Source organism: Eleutherodactylus coqui, chromosome 11 (assembly GCF_035609145.1).
Source record: "Eleutherodactylus coqui strain aEleCoq1 chromosome 11, aEleCoq1.hap1, whole genome shotgun sequence".
In the NCBI taxonomy this organism is placed as follows: Eukaryota; Metazoa; Chordata; class Amphibia; order Anura; family Eleutherodactylidae; genus Eleutherodactylus; species Eleutherodactylus coqui.
In genome coordinates, this window is record NC_089847.1 from 136855685 (window position 1) to 136878988 (window position 23304).

General features: G+C 44.5%; 1 protein-coding gene across 5 annotated transcripts in view; it reads left to right on the forward strand.

Moving 5' to 3' along the window:
• The window catches only part of GAS2 (growth arrest specific 2), a 93567-nt gene that overhangs the window by 3392 nt on the left and 66871 nt on the right, over window positions 1-23304 (forward strand). Inside the window, exon 2 of one of the 5 annotated variants that reach the window (XM_066583609.1) lies at window positions 19738-19791. The exons of 1 other annotated variant lie outside the window; for it this stretch is intronic. In XM_066583609.1, coding sequence (XP_066439706.1) covers window positions 19738-19791 — 54 coding nt within the window. Of the gene's footprint in view, window positions 1-17; window positions 90-19737; window positions 19792-22069; window positions 22155-22787; window positions 23093-23304 lie in introns of those variants that run through there. 3 more of the 5 variants (XM_066583614.1, XM_066583611.1, XM_066583613.1) reach the window with 3 other exon arrangements.

Genomic DNA, 23304 nt, shown 5'->3' on the forward strand with positions numbered 1-23304 from the left:
CAGAGGTGCTGACTATGATGACAGGGAGCTGCCCTGCTGTCCCCGTGCGGAGAGCATTAACACGGGGGGCGAAAGAGTAGCAGATCTGGGTAAGTCATATTGGGGGGAGCTGCGAGCATATGTAAGCCAGACCCGCTGCACCAGGCTTAATTTCCCGCGTCTGAACACAGAGCCGCTTATTGAAATCTGGAATGCATCTCTTTACAGTTCATTGCCGATCCAGCAGTAAAAGCAGCTCCGAATATCTGAAGGCGACTGGTTAACCTATTGCAGTCATTATAGACTTACAGCACATCGTCTCATTACCGCACAGCAAAGCCTTTAGTTTTGCAATCTTAAGTTTATATATTTTTTTATTCTTTTTTTTTTTTTGTAGAGTCATTTTTGGGTTCTTCTTGCTTTTTTATGTTTTGGTCTATTGTTGAACCCGATCTTCACTACATACCGCACCCCCGACCTCATTCACCATTTGTACATATTGTGGATTCATAAAACATTATATTTATTAGTTTTATAAGTTTTACCTATTTTTCTACATTTGTTTGTTTATGATTGTTATTTTGTTGGTTTCTTACATAAAGTTGTAATAACATGTAATAGACATAGGCCTCACACAGCTGGGTAACTATAGTGGGGCAGATGCAAACCTCCTAACCTTTAGAAAACGAAAAGAGGCACAAATGAGGCAAGAAAAAGCAAATGCGTTTACATTAATCCACACTCCTTTTATAATAATCCACATCCCTTTTGTTTCTACTAACAATAATAGTGCCCCTCAGTGACCTCCTCACAGTAATAGTGCCCCTCAGTGACCCCCTCACAGTAATAGTTCCCCTCAGTGATCCCCTCACAGTAATAGTGCCCCACAATGACCCTTCACAGTAATAGTGCCCCTTAGTGATCCCCTCACAGTAATAGTGCCCCTCAGGGACCCCTCACAGTAATAGTGCCCCTCAGTGACCTCCTCACAGTAATACTGCCCCTCAGTGACCCCTCTCAGTAATAGTGCCCCTTAGTGATCCCCTCACAGTAATAGTGCCCCACAATGACCCCTCACAGTAATAGTGTCCCTTAGTAACCTAACAGTAATAGTGCCCCTCAGTGACCTCCTCACAGTAATAGTGCCCCTCAGTGACCTCCTCACAGTAATAGTGCCCCTCAGTGACCTCCTTACAGTAATAGTGTCACTCAGTGACCCCCTCACAGTAATAGTGCTCCTCAGTGACCCCCTCACAGTAGTAGTGACCCTCAATGACCCCTCATAGTAATAGTGCCCATCAGTGACCCCCTCACAGTAATAATGCCCCTCAGTAGCCCCCTCACAGTAATAGTGCCCCTCAGTGACATCTTCACAGTAATAGCGCCCCTCAGTGACCTCACAGTAATAGTGTCCCTTATTATCCCCCTCGCAATAATAGTGCCCCTCAGTGACCCCCTCACACTAATAGTGTCCCTCAGTGACCCACTCACAGTAATAGTGACCCTCAATGACCCCCTCACAGTAATAGTGCCCCTCAGTGACCCCCTCACAGTAATAGTGCCCCTCAGTAACCCTCTCACAGTAATAGTGCCCCTCAGTGACCTCACAGTAATAGTGTCCCTTATTGTCCCCCTCGCAGTAATAGTGCCCCTCAGTGACCCCCTCACAGTAATAGTGCGCCTCAGTGACCTCTTCACATTAATACTGCCCCTCAGTGACCCACTCACAGTAATAGTGCCTCTCAGTGACCTCACAGTAATAGTGTCCCTTATTGTCCCCCTCACAGTAATAGTGCCCCTCAGTGACCCACTCACAGTAATAGTGCCTCTCAGTGACCTCACAGTAATAGTGTCCCTTATTGTCCCCCTCACAGCAATAGTGTCCCTCAGTGACCTCCTCACAGTAAAAGTGCCCCTTAGTAATCTCCTCACATTAATAGTGCCCCTTAGTGACCCCCTCACAGTAATAGTGCCTTTCAGTGACCACACAGTAATGGTGTCCCTTAGTGTCCCCCTCACAGTAACAGTGCCCCTCAGTGACCCCCTCACAGTATTAGTGCCCCTCAGTGACCCCCTCACAGTATTAGTGTCCCTCAGTGACCCCTTCACAGTAATAGTGTCCCTCAGTGACCCCTTCACAGTAATAGTGCCCCTCAGTGTCCCCCTCACAGTAACAGTGCCCCTCAGTGACCCCCTCACAGTAATAGTGCCCCTCAGTGACCCCTTCACAGTAATAGTGCCCCTCAGTGACCCCCTCACAGTATTAGTGCCCCTCAGTGACCCCTTCACAGTAATAGTGTCCCTCAGTGATCCCCTCACAGTAATAGTGTCCCTCAGTGACCTTCACACAGTAATAGTGCCCCTCAGTGACCTCCTCACAGTAATAGTGCCCCTCAGTGTGCTCCTCACAGTGATACTGCCCGTCAATGACCCCCTCACAGAAATTGTGTCCCTCAGTGACCTCCTCACAGTAACAGTGTCCCTCAGTGACCCCCTCACAGTAACAGTGTCCGTCAGCGACCCCCTCATAATAAGTGCCCCTCAGTGACCTTATAACAGTAACAGTACCCCTCGGTGACCCCTCTCACAGTAATAATGCCCCTCAGTGAGCTCTTCGCAGTAATAGTGCCACTCAGTGACCCACTCACAGTAATATTGCCTCTCAGTGACCTCACAGTAATAGTGTCCCTTATTGTCACCCTCACAGTAATAGTGCCCCTCAGTGATGCCCTCACAGTAATCATGCCCCTCAGTGAGCCCCTCACAGTAATCATGCCCCTCAGTGATCTCCTCACATTAATAGTGCCCCTTAGTGACCCCCTCACAGTAATAGTGCCTTTCAGTGACCTCCTCACTTCAGTGGTGTCCTTCAGTGACCTCCTCACAGTAATAGTGTCCCTTAGTGTCCCCCTCACAGTAATAGTGCCCCTCAGTGACCCCACTCACAGTAATAGTATTCCTCAGTAACCCCCTCACTGTAATAGTGTCCCTCAGTGACGCCCTTACAGTAATAGTGCCCATCAATGACCACCTCACAGTAATAGTGCCCCTCAGTGACCTCCTCATAGTAAAAGTGCCCCTTAGTGATCTCCTCACAGTAAAAGTGCCCCTCAGTGACCTCCTCACAGTAATAGTGCCCCTTAGTGACCTCTTCACAGTAAACGTGCCCCTCAGTGACCCCCTCGCGGTAATAGTGCCCCTCAGTGACCTCCTTACAGTAATAATGCACCTCAGTGACCTCCTCACAGTAATAGTGCCCCTCAGTGACCCTCTCACAGCAATAGTGCACCTCAGTGACCCCCTCACAGTAATAGTGCTCCTCAGTGACAGCCTCACAGTAATAGTGCCCCTCAGTGACCCCCTCACACTAATAGTGTCCCTCAGTGACCCACTCACAGTAATAGTGCCCCTCAGTGACCCCCTCACAGTAATAGTGACCCTCAATGACCCCCTCACAGTAATAGTGCCCCTCAGTGACCCCCTCACAGTAATAGTGCCCCTCAGTAACCCTCTCACAGTAATAGTGCCCCTCAGTGACCCCCTCACAGTAAACGTGCCCCTCAGTGACCCTCTCACAGTAATAGTGCACCTCAGTGACACCCTCACAGTAATTGTGCCCCTCATTGACCTCCTAACTGGGTTCACACATAGCGGATTTGCTACGGAAATTCCGTGCGCAATTTCGCTGTGGCAAATCCACCTGCGGCAGCTAACCACGTGGGTAGCCCGCCATATGGATAAGATTTCTTTTAAAACTCGTCCACACGGGATGTCCAATCTGTCGCAGAAAAGTCGACAGAAGCCAGCAGTGCGGCGCGGATTCCTCGTCTGCAGCATGTCTATATATTTTTTTCTGTTGCGTCCGCAATCCTCTCTATGGGTGAGCTGGCCGCAACAGAAAAGCATGCGGCCAAGATGCTCCAAAACCCGCGGCTAGGTTCCGCAGTTTATGGAGCTGCACTTTCCCAGCAGAAATCTCATGGGTTTTCGCTGCGGCAAAAAATTTCCGCTAGCGATGCGGCCTAATAGTGTCCATTAGTGTCCCCCTCACAGTAATAGTGCCCCTCAGTGACCTCTTCACAGTAATAGTATTCCTCAGTAACCCCCTCACAGTAATAGTGCCCATCAATGACCTCCTCACTTCAATGGTGTCCTTCAGTGACCTCCTCACAGTAATAGTGTCCCTTAGTGCCCCCATCACAGTAATAGTGCCCCTCAGTGACGCCCTTACAGTAATCGTGCCCCTCAGTGACCTCCTCACAGTAATAGTGCCTCTCAGTGACCTCCTCACAGTAAAAGTGCCCCTTAGTGATCTCCTCACATTAATAGTGCCCCTTAGTGACCCCCTCAAAGTAATAGTGCCTTTCAGTGACCACACAGTAATAGTGTCCCTAAGTGTCCCCCTCACTGTAATAGTGCCCCTCAGTGACCCCTCCCTGTAATAGTGCCCATCAATGACCTCCTCACTTAAATAGTGTCCTTCAGTGACCTCCTCAGACTAATAGTGTCCCTTAGTGCCCCCATCACAGTAATAGTGCCACTCAGCGAGCTCCTCACAATAAGTGTCCCTCAGTGACCTCCTCATAGTAATAGTACCCATCTGTGACCCCCTCACAGTAATAGTGCCCCTCAATGACCTCCTCACAGTAATAGTGTCCCTCAGTGATCTCACAGTAATAGTGTCTCTCAGTGACCTCCTCACAGTAATAGTGTCCCTCAGTGATCTCACAGTAATAGTGTCCCTCAGTGACCTCCTCATAGTAATAGTACCCATCTGTGACCCCCTCACAGTAATAGTGCCCCTCAATGACCTCCTCACAGTAATAGTGTCCCTCAGTGATCTCACAGTAATAGTGTCTCTCAGTGACCTCCTCACAGTAATAGTGTCCCTCAGTGATCTCACAGTAATAGTGTCCCTCAGTGACCTCCTCATAGTAATAGTACCCATCTGTGACCCCCTCACAGTAATAGTGCCCCTCAATGACCTCCTCACAGTAATAGTGTCCCTCAGTGATCTCACAGTAATAGTGTCTCTCAGTGACCTCCTCACAGTAATAGTGTCCCTCAGTGATCTCACAGTAATAGTGTCCCTCAGTGACCTCTTCACAGTAATAGTGCCCCTCAGCGACCCCCTCACAGTAATAGTGCCCCTCAGTGACCCCTCACAATAATAGTGCCCCTCAGTGACCTCCTCACAGTAATAGTGCTCCTCAGAGACCTCCTCATAGTAATAGTACCCATCTGTGACCCCCTCACAGTAATAGTGTCCCTCAGTGATCTCACAGTAATAGTGTCTCTCAGTGACCTCTTCACAGTAATAGTGCCCCTCAGCGACCCCCTAACAGTAATAGTGCCCCTCAGCGACCCCCTCACAGTAATAGTGCCCCTTAGTGATCTCCTCACAGTAGTAGTGTCCCTTAGTGACCTCCTCACAGTAATAGTGCCTCTCAGTGACCTCCTCACAGTAATAGTGGCTCTCAGTGACCTCCTCACAGTAATAGTGCCCCTCAGTGACCTCCTCACAGTAATAGTGCCCCTCAGTGACCTCCTCACAGTAATAGTGCCCCTCAGTGACCTCCTCACAGTAATAGTGCCCCTCAGTGACCTCCTCACAGTAATAGTGCTCCTCAGTGACCCCTCACAGTAATAGTGCTCCTCAGTGACCTCCTCACAGTAATAGTGCTCCTCAGTGAACTCCTCACAGTAATAGTGTCCCTCAGTGACCTCCTCTCAGTAATAGTGCTCCTCAGTGACCTCCTCACAGTAGTAGTGACCCTCAGTGACCTCCTCTCAGTAATAGTGTCCCTTAGTAACCTAACAGTAATAATGTTCCTTAGTGTCCCCCTCACAGTAATACTGCCTCTCAGTGAGCTCCTCACAGTAATAATCTCCCTCAGTGACCCCCTCACAGTTATAATGCCTCTCAATGATCCCCTCAAAGCAATAGTGCCCCTTAGTGATCCCTCCACAGTAAAAGTACCCCTCAGTGACTCCCTCAGAGTAATTGTGCCCCTCAGTATTTCCGTAACAATTACAGTGCCCCTCAATGACCCCCTCACAGTAATAATGCCGCCAAATACCCCCTCAGAGATTAATTCACATGTTCCTGCTTAATAATGTCCTGAATGCCCATCCCAAAGGAATTATGCCCCTACTTCATCCCCCATTAATAATATATTCCACATGTCCCCCTCATTAATAATGACCCCCCCTCAAAATCCAGGACTGTCCCACTGAATCTAGAAAGGTTGGGAGACATGCAGAGGTAATGTTCGCACCCAGGCCCTCATGCTTGAGGAGGCCCAAAGGCTTATCTGTCATTGACCCTTTGCAGGCCCTATAACCCCAACTAAGATTTACATTATGGGATTTTTTCATTTAGGGGAGTGGAGAAGTTACAATATTTTTACAGCATATTTTTCATTATTACTATTTTGTTGTCCCACTTAATCAGACGGCGATTTTTACGCTTCTGCAACAGAATTATGTTGTAATCAGGCAAGTCTTGTGGTAGATCAATAGAATTTGAAGTTGATTGTTCTTGGTGCTTTTTATAGACTGGAAAGCAGAGCATCGAGCAGCGATAATGGGGGTAATTGAGTGGAGCGGCCGCGGCTCTGATGAATGTCCTCATTGTTTTTACTTATTTTCTTTTTGTCATGTTTTTTTTGTGCTTTTTAGAGGGCTGGTGTGGTTTCCAGACAGGGGGATGTCTGGCCAGCAGCTCCAGCGTCCATCAGCTTGTGGAATGTGACGGTTTGCTCAGAAAATTGTTTTGGCCTCTCGGTAGGAGAGATGTCAGCGGACAGGTAGATGGTAAAATAAACAGGGCAGACCTAGCAAACAGCGGCGGAGCAGGAGCCAGAGCAAAGACGGTCTGCACATGACAAGCAGACGGCACAGAGAGCGTGACATTCAAAGGAGGAGAGAGGAACTCAAAAATATCCTTCTGCAAAATGTAAAAATTACATGTAAAACTCTCAGAGCCGCCGTACTCAGGATTCTATTCACTGACATTAAAGTCATTGCCCTGGGCTCGCCCTCTCCTACTGCTCTGCCTGTGTAATTTTAAACAGTCAAAAGAGGGACTATTCTTGCAGCAAATTTTTAGTATTAGGCCACACCCCTTTATTGCTAAGCCATGTCCTTTGTGTCCGATCACTGTAATATTACCTGTTACTGATGTACTGCTAGCACTAGTGCCCTTCAGGGACCCTCACAGTAACAGTGACACTCAGTAACTCTTTCACAGTAATAGTGCCCTCAGGGACGCCCTCACAGTAATAGTGCCCCTCAGGGACGCCCTCACAGTAATAGTGCCTCTCAGTCACCCCTCACAGTAATATTGCCCCTCAATGACTTCCGCACAGTAATAGTGCCCCTCAGTGACCTCTTAACATTAATAGCGTCCCTCAGTGACCCCCTCACAGTAATAGTGCCTCTAAGTGACCGCCTCACAGTAATAGTGCCCTTCAGTGACCTCCTCACAGTAATCGTGTACCTCAGTGACCCCCTCACAGTAATAGTGTCCCTCAGTGACAACCTCACAGTAATAGTGCCCCTCAGTGACCTCCTAACAGTAATAGTGCCCCTCAGTGACCTCCTCACAGTAATAGTGCCCCTCAATGACTTCCTCACAGTAATAGTGCACCTCAGTGACCTCCTCACAGTAATAGTGCCCCTCAATGACTTCCGCACAGTAATAGTGCCCCTCAGTGACCTCTTAACATTAATAGCGTCCCTCAGTGACCCCCTCACAGTAATAGTGCCTCTAAGTGACCGCCTCACAGTAATAGTGCCCTTCAGTGACCTCCTCCCAGTAATAGTGTACCTCAGTGACCCCCTCACAGTAATAGTGTCCCTCAGTGACAACCTCACAGTAATATTGCCCCTCAGTGACCTCCTAACAGTAATAGTGCCCCTCACTGACCTCCTCACAGTAATAGTGCCCCTCAGTGACTTCCTCACAGTAATTGTGCCCCTCAGTGACCGCTGACAGTAATAGTGCTCCTCAGTGACCCCTCACATTAATAGTGCCTCTCAGTGACTTCCTCACAGTAATAGTGCCCCTCAGTGACCTCCTCACAGTAATAGTGCCCCTCAGTGACTTCCTCACAGTAATAGTGCCCTTCAGTGACTGCTGACAGTAATAGTGCCTCTCAGTGACCCCTCACAGCAATAGTGCCCCTCAGTGAACTCCTCACAGTAATATTGCCCCTCAATGACTTCCGCACAGTAATAGTGCCCCTCAGTGACCTCTTAACATTAATAGCGTCCCTCAGTGACCCCCTCACAGTAATAGTGCCTCTAAGTGACCGCCTCACAGTAATAGTGCCCTTCAGTGACCTCCTCACAGTAATAGTGTACCTCAGTGACCCCCTCACAGTAATAGTGTCCCTCAGTGACAACCTCACAGTAATAGTGCCCCTCAGTGACCTCCTAACAGTAATAGTGCCCCTCAGTGACCTCCTCACAGTAATAGTGCCCCTCAATGACTTCCTCACAGTAATAGTGCACCTCAGTGACCTCCTCACAGTAATAGTGCCCCTCAGTGACCTCCTCACAGTAATAGTGCCCCTCAGTGACCTCTTCACATTAATAGCGTCCCTCAGTGACCTCCTCACAGTAATAGTGCCCCTCAGTGACCTCCTCACAGTAATAGTGCCCCTCAGTGACCTCTTCACAGTAATAGTGCCCCTCAGTGACCCCCTCACAGTAATAGTGCCCCTCAGTGACCTCCTCACAGTAATAGTGTCCCTCAGTGAGCACTCACAGTAATAGAGGACATCAGTGACTTCCTCACAGTAACAGTTCCCCTCAATGACCGCTGACAGTAATAGTGCCCCTCAATGACTTCCTCACAGTAATTGTGCCCCTCAGTGACCGCTGACAGTAATAGTGCTCCTCAGTGACCCCTCACATTAATAGTGCCCCTCAGTGACTTCCTCACAGTAATAGTGCCCCTCAGTGACTGCTGACAGTAATAGTGCCTCTCAGTGACCCCTCACAGCAATAGTGCCCCTCAGTGAACTCCTCACAGTAATAGTGCCCCTCAGTGACCCCTCACAGTAATAGTGCCCCTCAGTGACCCCTCACAGTAATAGTGTCCCTCAGTGACCACTCACAGTAATAGTGGACAACAGTGACTTCATCACAGTAATAGTGCCCCTCAGTGACCCCCTCACAGTAAAAGTGACCCTCAGTGACCCATCTCAGTAATAGTGCCCCTCAGTAATAGTGTCCCTCAGTGACCCCTCACAGTAAAAGTGACCCTCAGTGACCCCTCTCAGTAATAGTGCCCCTCAGTGACCCCTCACCGTAATAGTGCCCCTCAGTGACGCCTTAAAGTTATAGTGTCCCTCAGTGACCGCTAACAGTAATAGTGGACATCAGTGACTTCCTCACAGTAATCGTGCCCCTCAGTGACCGCTGACAGTAATAGTGCTCCTCAGTGATTTCCTCACAGTAATAGTGCCCCTCAGTGACCCCTCACAGTAATAGTGTCCCTCAGTGACCCCTTCACAGTAATACTGCCCGTCAGTGACCCCCTCACAGTAATAGTGCCCTTCAGTGACCCCCTCAAAGTAATAGTGCCCCTCAGTGACCCCCTCACATTAATAGTGCCCCTCAGTCACCCCTTACAGTAATATTGCCCCTCAATGACTTCCTTACAGTAATAGTACCCCTCAGTGACCTCCTCACAGTAATACTGCCCGTCAGTGACCCTCTCACAGTAATAGTGCCCCTCAGTGACCTCTTAACAGTAATAGTGCCCCTCAGTGTCCCCCTCATCATAATAGTACACCTCAGTGACCCCTCACAGTAATATTGCCCTTCAGTGACCTCCTCACAGTAATAGTGCCCCTCAGTGATGCCTTACACTAATAGTGTCCCTCAGTAACCCCTCACAGTAATAGTGCCCCTCAGTGACGCCTTACAGTAATAGTGTCCCTCAGTGACCACTAACAGTAATAGTGGACATCAGTGACTTCCTCACAGTAATCGTGCCCCTCAGTGACCGCTGACAGTAATAGTGCTCCTCAGTGACTTCCTCACAGTAATAGTGCCCCTCAGTGACCGCTGACAGTAATAGTGCTCCTCAAGGACCCCTCACAGTAATAGTGCACCTCAGTGACCCCTCACAGTAATAGTGTCCCTCAGTGACCCCTTCATAGTAATACTGCCCGTCAGTGACCCCCTCACAATAATAGTGCCCTTCAGTGACCCCCTCAAAGTAATAGTGCCCCTCAGTGACCTCCTCACAGTAATAGTACACCTCAGTGACCCCTCACAGTAATAGTGCCCCTCAGTGACCCCCTCACAGTAATAGTGCCCCTCAGTCACCCCTTACAGTAATATTGCCCCTCAATGACTTCCTTACAGTAATAGTACCCCTCAGTGACCTCCTCACAGTAATACTGCCCGTCAGTGACCCCCTCACAGTAATAGTGCCCCTCAGTGACCCCTTCACAGTAATAGTGCCCCTCAGTGTCCCCCTCATAATAATAGTACACCTCAGTGACCCCTCACAGTAATATTGCCCTTCGGTGACCTCCTTACAGTAATAGTGCCCCTCAATGACCCCTCCCAGTAATAGTGCCCCTCAGTGACCCCTCACAGTAATACTGCCCCTCAGTGATGCCTTACACTAATAGTGTCCCTCAGTGACCAGTCACAGTAATAGTGGACATCAGTGACTTTCTCACAGTAATAGTGTCCCTCAGTGACTCCCTCACAGTAATAGTGCCCCTCAGTGATCCACTCACAGTAATAGTGCCCCTCAGTGACCCCCTCACAGTAATAGTGCCCCTCAGTGACCCCTCACAGTAATAGTGCCCCACAGTGACCCCTCACAGTAATAGAGGACATCAGTGACTTCCTCACAGTAATAGTGCCCCTCAGTGACTGCTGTCAGTAGTAGTGCTCCTCAGTGACCCCTGACAGTAATAATGCCCCTCAGTGACTTCCTCACAGTAATAGTGCCCCTCAGTGACCGCTGACAGTAATAGTGCTCCCCAGTGACCCATCACAGTAATAGTGCCCCTCAGTGACTTCCTTCACAGTAATAATGCCCCTCAGTGACTTCCTCACAGTAATAGTGCCCCTCAGTGACCGCTGACAGTAATAGTGCTCCTCAGTGACCCCTCATAGTAATAGTGTCGCTCAGTGACCCCCTCACAGTAATAGTGCCCCTTAGTGGCCTCCTTACAGTAATAGTGCTCCTAAGTGACCTCCTCATAGTAATAATGTCCCTCAGTGACCCCTCACAGTAATAGTGGCCCTTAGTGACCCCCTCACAGTAATAGTGTACCTCAGTTACCCCCTCATAGTAATAGTGCCCCTCAGTGACCTCCTTACAGTGATAGTGCCCCTCAGTGAGCGCCTCACAGTAATAGTGTCCTCAGTGACCTCCACACAGTAATAGTGGCGCTCAGTGACCTGCTCACAGTTATAGTGCCCCTCAGTGACCCCCTCACAATAATAGTGCCCCTCAGTGACTTCCTTCACAGTAATACTGCCCCTCAGTGACCCTCAGTGACCCACTCACAGTAATAGTGTCGCTCAGTGACCCCCTCACAGTAATAGTGCCCCTTAGTGGCCTCCTCACAGTAATAGTGCTCCTAAGTGACCTCCTCATAGTAATAATGTCCCTCAGTGACCCCTCACAGTAATAGTGGCCCTCAGTGACCCCCTCACAGTAATAGTCCTTCTCAGTGACCTCACTGAAATAGCGCCCCCTTAGTGACCCCCTCCCAGTAATAGTGCCCCTCAGTGACCTCCTTACAGTAATAGTGCCCCTCAGTGACCTCCTTACAGTGATAGTGCCCCTCAGTGAGCGCCTCACAGTAATAGTGTCCTCAGTGACCTCCACACAGTAATAGTGGCGCTCAGTGACCTGCTCACAGTTATAGTGCCCCTCAGTGACCCCCTCGCAGTAATAGTGTCCCTCAACGAGATCCTCACAATAATAGTGCCCCTCAGTGACCCCCTCACAATAATAGTGCCCCTCAGTGACTTCCTTCACAGTAATACTGCCCCTCAGTGACCCTCAGTGACCCACTCACAGTAATAGTGTCGCTCAGTGACCCCCTCACAGTAATAGTGCCCCTTAGTGACCCCCTCACAGTAATAGTGCCCCTCAGTGACCTCCTTACAGTAATAGTGCCCCTCAGTGACCTCCTTACAGTGATAGTGCCCCTCAGTGAGCGCCTCACAGTAATAGTGTCCTCAGTGACCTCCACACAGTAATAGTGGCGCTCAGTGACCTGCTCACAGTAATAGTGGCGCTCAGTGACTTCCTCACAGTAATAGTGCCCCTCAGTGACCGCCTCACAGTAATAGTGCCCCTCAGTGACCTCCTCACAGTAATAGAGCCCCTCAGTGACGCCCTCACAGTAATAGTGCCCCTCAGTGACGCCCTCACAGTAATAGTGCCCCTCAGTGACCTCCTTACAGTAATAGTGCCCCTCAGTGACCTCTTCACAGTAATAGTGCCCCTCAGTGAGGTCCTCACAGTAATAGTGCCCCTCAGTGACCCCTCACAGTAATAGTGCCCCTCAGTGACGCCCTCACAGTAATAGTGCCCCTCAGTGACGCCCTCACAGTAATAGTGTAATGATTATTATTGGCTTTTTATATGAATCGCTCCATGTAAAAGGGCCCCAAGGCTACATAAACACATAGGATAATGGTAGCCAAACTCTTGTTTCTGCTCAGACTTGTGCTTCTTGTAGTACAGAGAAAGCTGCTGAAGGGGAAATGGAGCAGTAAGTGGGTTGTCCTATAAAAAAAATGCAGTGTCCATGTCCCATTTTAGGGTTTAGGGACATAATACTGGTGGGGCCCCTAAGGAACCCCTTCTATTAATCAGAGCGGACTGCCACTTCTACTAACCATGCCAGATCCATGTACAATGCCAGATTTCTCCTGCAGCAGCTTCCCTAAAGGGGAACATTGCAGGGGGTTCAGCTGCAGCTCCATGGCTGAACTATCCCATACATTGACATTACATCATGAGCTGAATGTCTGTTGTCACTCTAATACACACGATGGGCAAAAAAAACTAAAAAGGTCCCAAACCTGCAAGTAGACAATTAAAGAATACATATAACATACAGCGCCAGTGCTGCCAACCTCACAATATGGATACTTTCTATATCTTTCCAAAGTGTTCACTGCAAATGGGAGGTTAATGTACTTACCAATAGAAGGAAACAAACTGCATTTTTTTGCAACCTCTGACAAATCACAAAACAGCAAGAGTAAACTGACAATAAAAATGGCTGCATAAATATCCCGTAGAACACAGACTTGTAAATGCACATAAGACATATTGTATATACATATCAACTAGAGATGAGCGAGCAATGCTCTTCTCGAGCAACTGCATTCTCGTCCGACCAGGCTCGGGAGGCAGCGGGGGATAGCGGGAGGAAGAGAGAGGGAGTTATATTCTTGTACATAGGGGGCAGTATTATAGTAGTTATATTCTTGTACATAGGAGGCAGTATTATAGTAGTTATATTCTTGTATATAGGGAGCAGTATTATAGTAGTTATATTCTTGTACATAGGGGGCAGTATTATAGTAGTTATATTCTTCTACATAGGAAAAGTATTATAATAGTTATATTCTTGCACATAGGAGCAGTATTATAGTAGTTAAATTCTTGTACATAGGGGGCAGTATTATAGTAGTTATATTCTTGTACATAGGGGGCAGTATTATAGTAGTTATATTCTTGTACATAGGGGGCAGTATTATAGTAGTTATATATTTGTACACAGGAGCAGTATTATAGTAGTTATATTCTTGTACATAGGCGGCAGTATTATAGTAGTTATATTCTTCTACATAGGAAAAGTATTATAATAGTTATATTCTTGTACATAGGAGCAGTATTATAGTAGTTATATTCTTGTACATAGGGGGCAGTATTATAGTAGTTATATTCTTGTACATAGGGGGCAGTATTATAGTAGTTATATATTTGTACACAGGAGCAGTATTATAGTAGTTATATTCTTGTACATAGGGGGCAGTATTATAGTAGGTATGTTTTTGTACATAGGGGGCAGTATTATAGTAGTTATATTCTTGTACATAGAATGCAGTATTATAGTAATTATATTCTTGTACACAGGGGGCAGTATAATAGTAGTTATATTCTTGTACATAAAAGGCAGTATTATAGTAGTTATATTCTTGGACACAGGGGGCAGTATTCTAGTAGTTATATTCCAGTGCATAGGGGGCAATATTATAGTAGTTATATTATTGTACATGGGGGGCAGTATTATAGTGGTTATATTCTTGTACATGGGGGGCAATATTATAGTAGTTATATTATTGTACATGGGGGGCAGTATTATAGTGGTTATATTCTTGTACATAGCAGCAGTATTATAGTAGTTATATTCTTGTACATAGGGGGCAGTATTATAAAAATTATATTCGTGTACATAGGGGGCAGCATTATAGTAGTTATCTTCTTGTACATAGGGGGCAGTATTATAGTAGTTATATTCTTGTACATAGGAGGCGGTATTATAGTAGTTATTTTCTTGTACATAGGGGGCAGTATTAGAGTAGTTATATTCTTGTACATAGGGGGCAGTATTATAGTAGTTATATTCTTGTACATAGAGGGCAGTATTGTAGTAGTTATATTCTTGTACATAGGGGACAGTATTATAGTAGTTATTTTCTTGTACATAGGGGGCAGTATTAGAGTAGTTATATTCTTGTACATAGGGGGCAGTATTATAGTAGTTATATTCTTGTACATAGGAGGCAGTATTATAGTAGTTATTTTCTTGTACATAGGGGGCAGTATTATAGTAGTTATATTCTTGTACATGGGGAGCAGTATTATAGTAGTTATATTCTTGTACACAGGGGGCAGTATTATAGTAGTTATATTCTTGTACATAGAGGGCCCTATTATAGTAGCTATGTTCTTGTACATAGGAGGCAGTATTATAGTATTTATATTATTTTACATAGGAGGCAGTATTACAGTAGTTATATTCTTGTACATAAGGGGACAGTATTATAGTAGTTATATTCTTGTACATAGGGGGCAGTATTATAGTAGTTATATTCTTGTACATAGGGGGCAGTATTATAGTAGTTATATTCTTGTACAGAGAAAGCAGTATTGTAGTAGTTATATTCTTGTACATAGGGGGCAGTATTATAGTAGTTATATTCTTGTACATAGTGGGCAGTATTATAGTAGTTATATTCTTGTACAGAGGGAGCAGTATTGTAGTAGTTATATTCTTGTACATAGGGGGCAGTACTATAGTAGTTATATTCTTGTACATAGGGGTCAGTATTATAGTAGTTATATTCTTGTACAGAGAAAGCAGTATTGTAGTAGTTATATTCTTGTACATAGGGGGCAGTATTATAGTAGTTATATTCTTGTACATAGTGGGCAGTATTATAGTAGTTATATTCTTGTACAGAGGGAGCAGTATTGTAGTAGTTATATTCTTGTACATAGGGGGCAGTATTATAGTAGTTATATTCTTGTACATAGGGGGCAGTATTATAGTAGTTATATTCTTGTACATAGGAGGCAGTATTATAGTAGTTATGTTCTTGTACATAGGAGGCAGTATTATAGTAGTTATATTCTTGTACATAGGGGGCAGTATTATAGTAGTTATATTCTTGTACATAGGGGGCAGTATTATAGTAGTTATATTCTTGTACATAGGAGGCAGTATTATAGTAGTTATATTCTTGTACATAGGGGGCAGTATTATAGTAGTTATATTCTTGTACATAGGGGGCAGTATTATAGCAGTTATATTCTTGTACATAGGGAGCAGTATTATAGTAGTTATATTCTTGTACACAGGGGGCAGTATTATAGTAGTAATATTCTTGTACATAGGAGGCAGTGTTATAGTCGTTATATTCTTGTACATAGGGGCAGTATTACAGTAGTTATATTCTTGTACACAGGGGGCAGTAATATAGTAGTTATATTCTTGTACATAGGGAGCAGTATTATAGTAGTTATATTCTTGTACATAGGGGGCAATATTAGAGTAGTTATATTCCTGTACATAGGGGGCAGTATTAGAGTAGTTATATTCCTGTACATAGGGGGCAGTATTATAGTAGTTATATTCTTGTACATAGGGGGCAGTATTATAGTAGTTATATTCTTGTACCTAGGGGGCAGTATTATAGTAGTTATATTCCTGTACATAGGGGGCAGTATTATAGTAGTTATATTCTTGTACGTAGGGGGCAGTATTATAGTAGTTATATTCTTGTACATAGGGGGCAGTATTATAGTAGTTATATTCTTGTACATAGGAGGCAGTGTTATAGTAGTTATATTCTTGTACATAGGAGCAGTATTATAGTAGTTATATTCTTGTACATAGGGGGCAGTATTATAGTAGTTATATTCTTGTACATAGGGAGCTGTATTATAGTAGTTATATTCTTGTACATAGGGGGCAGTATTATAAAAATTATATTCGTGTACATAGGGGGCAGCATTATAGTAGTTATATTCTTGTACATAGGGGGCAGTATTATAGTAGTTATATTCTTGTACATAGGAGGCGGTATTATAGTAGTTATTTTCTTGTACATAGGGGGCAGTATTAGAGTAGTTATATTCTTGTACATAGGGGGCAGTATTATAGTAGTTATATTCTTGTACATAGAGGGCAGTATTGTAGTAGTTATATTCTTGTACATAGGGGGCAGTATTATAGTAGTTATATTCTTGTACATAGGAGGCAGTATTATAGTAGTTATTTTCTTGTACATAAGGGGCAGTATTATAGTAGTTATATTCTTGTACATGGGGAGCAGTATTATAGTAGTTATATTCTTGTACACAGGGGGCAGTATTATAGTAGTTATATTCTTGTACATAGAGGGCCCTATTATAGTAGCTATGTTCTTGTACATAGGAGGCAGTATTATAGTATTTATATTATTTTACATAGGAGGCAGTATTACAGTAGTTATATTCTTGTACATAAGGGGACAGTATTATAGTAGTTATATTCTTGTACATAGGGGGCAGTATTATAGTAGTTATATTCTTGTACATAGGGGGCAGTATTATAGTAGTTATATTCTTGTACAGAGAAAGCAGTATTGTAGTAGTTATATTCTTGTACATAGGGGGCAGTATTATAGTAGTTATATTCTTGTACATAGTGGGCAGTATTATAGTAGTTATATTCTTGTACAGAGGGAGCAGTATTGTAGTAGTTATATTCTTGTACATAGGGGTCAGTATTATAGTAGTTATATTCTTGTACAGAGAAAGCAGTATTGTAGTAGTTATATTCCTGTACATAGGGGGCAGTATTATAGTAGTTATATTCTTGTACATAGTGGGCAGTATTATAGTAGTTATATTCTTGTACAGAGGGAGCAGTATTGTAGTAGTTATATTCTTGTACATAGGGGGCAGTATTAAAGTAGTTATATTCTTGTACATAGGGGGCAGTATTATAGTAGTTATATTCTTTGACATTGGAGGCAGTATTATAGTAGTTATGTTCTTGTACATAGGAGGCAGTATTATAGTAGTTATATTCTTGTACATAGGGGGCAGTATTATAGTAGTTATATTCTTATACATAGGGGGCAGTATTATAGTAGTTATATTCTTGTACATAGGAGGCAGTATTATAGTAGTTATATTCTTGTACATAGGGGGCAGTATTATAGTAGTTATATTCTTGTACATAGGGGGCAGTATTATAGCAGTTATATTCTTGTACATAGGGAGCAGTATTATAGTAGTTATATTCTTGTACACAGGGGGCAGTATTATAGTAGTAATATTCTTGTACATAGGAGGCAGTGTTATAGTAGTTATATTCTTGTACATAGGGGCAGTATTACAGTAGTTATATTCTTGTACACAGGGGGCAGTAATATAGTAGTTATATTCTTGTACATAGGGAGCAGTATTATAGTAGTTATATTCTTGTACATAGGGGGCAATATTAGAGTAGTTATATTCCTGTACATAGGGGGCAGTATTAGAGTAGTTATATTCCTGTACATAGGGGGCAGTATTATAGTAGTTATATTCTTGTACATAGGGGGCAGTATTATAGTAGTTATATTCTTGTACGTAGGGGGCAGTATTATAGTAGTTATATTCTTGTACATAGGGGGCAGTATTATAGTAGTTATATTCTTGTACATAGGAGGCAGTGTTATAGTAGTTATATTCTTGTACATAGGAGCAGTATTATAGTAGTTATATTCTTGTACATAGGGGGCAGTATTATAGTAGTTATATTCTTGTACATAGGGAGCTGTATTATAGTAGTTATATTCTTGTACATAGGGGGCAGTATTATAGTAGTTGTATTCTTGTACATAGGAGGCAGTATTATTGTAGGTATATTCTTGTACATAGGAGGCAGTATTATAGTAGCTATATTCTTGTACATAGGGGGCAGTATTATAGTAGTTATATTCTTTTACATAGGGGGCAGTATTATAGTAATTATATTCTTGTACATAGGGGACAGTATTACAGTAGTTATATTCTTGTACTTAAGGGGACAGTATTATAGTAGTTATATTCTTGTACATAGGAGCAGTATTATAGTAGTTATATTCTTGTACATAGGGGACACTATTATAGTAGGTATATGCTTGTACATAGGGGGCAGTATTATAGTAGTTATATTCTTGTACATAGGGAGCAGTATTATAGTAGTTATATTCTTGTACATAGGGAGCAGTATTATAGTAGTTATATTCTTGTACATAGGGGGCAGTATTATAGTAGTTATATTCTTGTACATAGCAGGCTGTATTATAGTAGTTATATTCTTGAACATAGGAGGCAGTATTATAGTAGGTATATTCTTGTACATAGGGAGCAGTATTATAGTAGCTATATTCTTGTACATAGGGGGCAGTATTATAGTAGTTATATTCTTTTACATAGGGGGCAGTATTATAGTAGTTTTTCTTGTACATAGGGAGCAGTATTATAGTAGTTATATTCTTGTACATAGTGGGCAGTATTATAGTAGTTATATTCTTGTACATAGGGGGCAGTATTATAGTAGTTATATTCTTGTACATAGGGGGCAGTATTATAGTAGTTATATTCTTGTACATAGGGGGCAGTATTATAGTAGTTATATTCTTGTACATAGGAGGCAGTGTTATAGTAATTATATTCTTGTACATAGGGGACAGTATTATAGTAGTTATATTCTTGTACATAGCAGCAGTATTATAGTAGTTATATTCTTGTACATAGGGGGCAGTGTTATAGTAGTTATATTCTTGCACATAGGGGGAATATTATAGTAGTTGTATAATTTTTCATATTGTCCTGCATTTTTATTTTTCCAGTATGATTTTCTAAATGTGATCCTCTGCGTTTTAGTTCTTCATTTTTTTAACATCTTTTTTTGTTGTTAACTTTTGAATCTAGCTATGTGTATTATGAATGAGAGCTGTATTTTTTCACCTATATGGCTAAGTTTTTTTGATGCAGCAGACATGTGTTTGTCAGATGTTGCTGCTTTGTTAGTATCACAATTACACCGTATGCAGCAGAGATGGGTTTATCAGATGTAACAGCTCTGAACGTATGATATATGCAGATTTGCATTTGCCTGACACTACTGTACATTGCTTTTAATCGTATGCAGCATTGCTGACATTTGTACATGCTGAGTGGTGACCTACACAATGAATGGCATGTGACGGCTAACCTGCTTCTTCCAGGCTCCAGGCATCGGGCATTGGGCTCTAGCGCTCGGCGCAGAGTCGGTGAAACAGGTGAGTATGTCCATTCCTTTATTTCTCACAGTTTTGCGCCTGGTTATTTATGTTTAAGTCTCAGTAAACCCCTTTATGGTCTTATTCACACAATGTGGCAGATTTTCGAATATTGTGAAAAAAAGAACAGTTTTCATCGATTTGTGTATCTGTGTTTGATCCCTATGCATTTCTTGTGTCTGTTCTTTATTTTAGTGTCTCGTCCACTTTTCTTTGGGTCGCACACCCATTGACTTGAATGTGTGACTGTCACCCGACATATTGAACCAGAAAAGGACATGCTGCGATTTTTGCTTTTTGCACAGATTTTGGTTAATCTTAAAAACAAAACTCCTGCCTGTCTGTGTAGCTGTATGGGCTGTAATGGTTCCATGTGCAATCAGTTGCACGCAGACAGCACTTCGAGAAGTGTTACTCCCCTCTGAATGTGGCTACATTCACGCCTCCGCTGCAGTCTCCATTCTCCATTCGGAACCTCCGGCGCAGATCTGGTTTAAATAGAGCCGTATTGTGTATTATTGTGGCCACGAAAATAAGGGGTAGCATGCTGGAAGCCAGATTGACCATGGGGTACCCCGAGCCTTTATGCTGACTGCGGCCAACTGTGAATTGGCACCACCAACTCCCTTTACCCCGTAAAAAAAACCCCATTCTATATACAGGCATTGAAAGCGCCAAAACACAAGATACCCAACAGATATTTAAACTATTAAGGCTTGTGTGAAGTTGCAGAGTAATAGTGACCCCAACAGTGAGTGTCCTTGTTAGTAGCCCCAACAGTAATAGTGACCTCCTTAATGACCACAACAGTAAATAAATCTTGGTATTTCTATAGCACCAACTTATTCCACCAATTATTACCCCCCACCAAGCTGGGTTCTCATTTTACTGACCTCAGAAGGATGGAAGGCTGAGTCAACCTTGAGCTGGCTACCTGAATCATGCTGGGATCGAACTTGCAACCTTCAGGTTGTAGGCGAGAGCTTACACTCTGCGCCACACGAGGCTCATTACAACAGTAATAGTAACCCCAATAATGTCCCCAATAATGAGTTTTCCTGTTTTAGTGGCCCCTAGCAGTAATTGTGACCATGTTAGTGGCCAAGTTAGTAACAGTTTACCAGTGACCCCAGTAGTACTAATGACCTCCATAGTGGTCCCAAAAGTAATAGTCACCCCCATAGTTACCGTAGTAGAAATATTGACCTTCATAATGGCCCCAGTACTACCAGTGGCCCCAGTAGTAATAGTGACCCTCATAGTGCCCCGTATAGTGGCCAGAGTAGTAATAGTCTCCTCCATAGTGACCCCAGTAGTAATATTGCCCCTTCTGGACTTCCAGCCAGACAGCAGCTCAGCACTCATTCCTCTGACTCCATCTGTAGCTCCGCACCAGCCTCTGCTCTTGCTATCATCCACCTGGAGTAAGCACTGAGTACAGGAACGCAGACACTGGGGGGAGAGATCAGGGGCCACGGGCTGATGACAGCGGTGGCAAGCAGATCGGAGCTGCAGATAGTCAGTGAAATGCTTGTTGGGTTCCTGCTGGGAAAATAAATACCAGCCGGGTAGAAACCCACTGCAACCCCTACGAGGTCCAGCAGCTTGCCGCCTGAGGCGGTAGGCTCATGTTGCCTCATGGTAGGGGCGCCCTTAGATAGTCCAAATTATAGTCAATAGGGAATGACCGTTGCCCATGGGCGTAACTATAGAGGATGCAAGGGATGCGGTTGCCTTAGGGGGCCCATAAGGTCTAGCTTCTCCATATAGTAAGCCTAGTAGTATGAATAAAGCTGTATAGTTGGGGGCCCTGTTACAGCTTTTGCATTGGGGCCCAGAAGCTTCAAGTTACGCCTCTGCCGCTGCCATTCTTGTCTAGAATATGTCGGATCTGGCGCTTCCGGTATTTTCATTCTTTGGCTTCAATGACAGAGGTGAATGATGGAAATATCTGCACAAATATGAAAGGGGTCCTAAAACCCACCAATAAACTTGCAGCAGAAATAAGTGGCCAAAAACAACCCGAGATGTGGTGATTGGCGACAGGGAAGGGTGCACCAGCATTAAAGATGTTGATGAACTATCCATAGAATAGGTTTTCAATAGCAGATTGGTGGGGGTCTACCTCTTGGGACCCCCACTGATCAGCTGCTTTACGAGACCGTGGTGTTTGGATGAGCAGCCTCTTCCTCAGGCCTGTGAGATCATATGCATTGGTCATATGGCCTGAAAGCAGTCTAATTCAAGTGCAGGGAACTGAGCTGCTATACCAGGGACTGCTGCTATGCAATATACGGCACTGTGCCTGACATGCAATGAAGTTGCTGGGTGCTCAGACAGCTGATTGGCAAGGATCACGAATGGTAAGTCAATTCTCAAACCTGCAAGTGGTCCCTTCTGCCAGGGAGGCCTTTCATAGTGGCGTAGTCGGCACGATTAACTCTACATAGTATGTTAGACTGAAAGGAGACAATGTCCATCTAGTTTAGCCTGTTTCTATGGGAGAAGGGGGGGGGGGAAGCTGTGTCCAGAACCACGAGCTTCAGCGGTGGCTCCATCTCAGCCAGCGAGGGGTGGCCCAGCAGACAAGAGTAGCTCTGAAGGTGCCAGTCATGCCAACACCCCCCTTGATCTGATATTGATGACTTATCCTAAGGATTGTCCAACTGAACAAGTGACTGGCAGCATAAGCGACGTTTCGGCCGTGATGGCCTTCCTTAAACTACCAAAAATCCCCTTAATGAATCTCCCTCAGTATCTATATATTAGCACGCTGCCCAAAAGTAGCAGTTCGGTGACAAATTCAACTCTGCTACATCTGTGGTCATGCGGTAGGAAGTTTCTGGTGGGACAGCACTGAGTTTATGGGGGGCTTTTATCTGTCTGACCAAAATCTCCATTGATGAGGATGAGACATTTGCATCCGGTGACCCAGATTCTGCCACATTGTGCGCAGCAGACGAGGATCGGGAATCAGCAGATAGTTTAAATGACTTTGCTGGCAAAACACAAGCCCCGTCCGGAGCCCGAAAAAAGAAGGTTGTCTCTGTAGTCACATAAGAAGCTCAGTGTTCAGGATGGGGAGGGGGCGACCCTGCAGTTTGTTGAAAGTGTTACATGCCATTAGGTGCAGTGTAAACCATCCCGGCTAAAATTCTTCTGCCTGACAATGGCGCTCTCAGGGCGAGAGGAGCGCTTACTTTAATGGGTGAAAAAGGAGAAAAGAGAGAAGAGAGAGCAGATTGCTGCCAGGAGTGAGTGCGGCGCTGTAGGGGCTACAGGGACCCTGAAGAAGGACGAGGTGAGAGAGCGCTGCCGCTCACATCCGATACATTGTATTCCCTCATCACCTACTTTGTGTGTGTGTTTGTATTCATATAGTAGCAGAGCTGACTTTGTCATCGACCTCCATCTTTTGCGCCTTAATGCAATAGTTAGTGTACCGTCAATTCTTTGGATGATAGATTGTGATTTCGTGCAGCAGAGCTGAGTTTGCAGTTTGGCATATAGTGA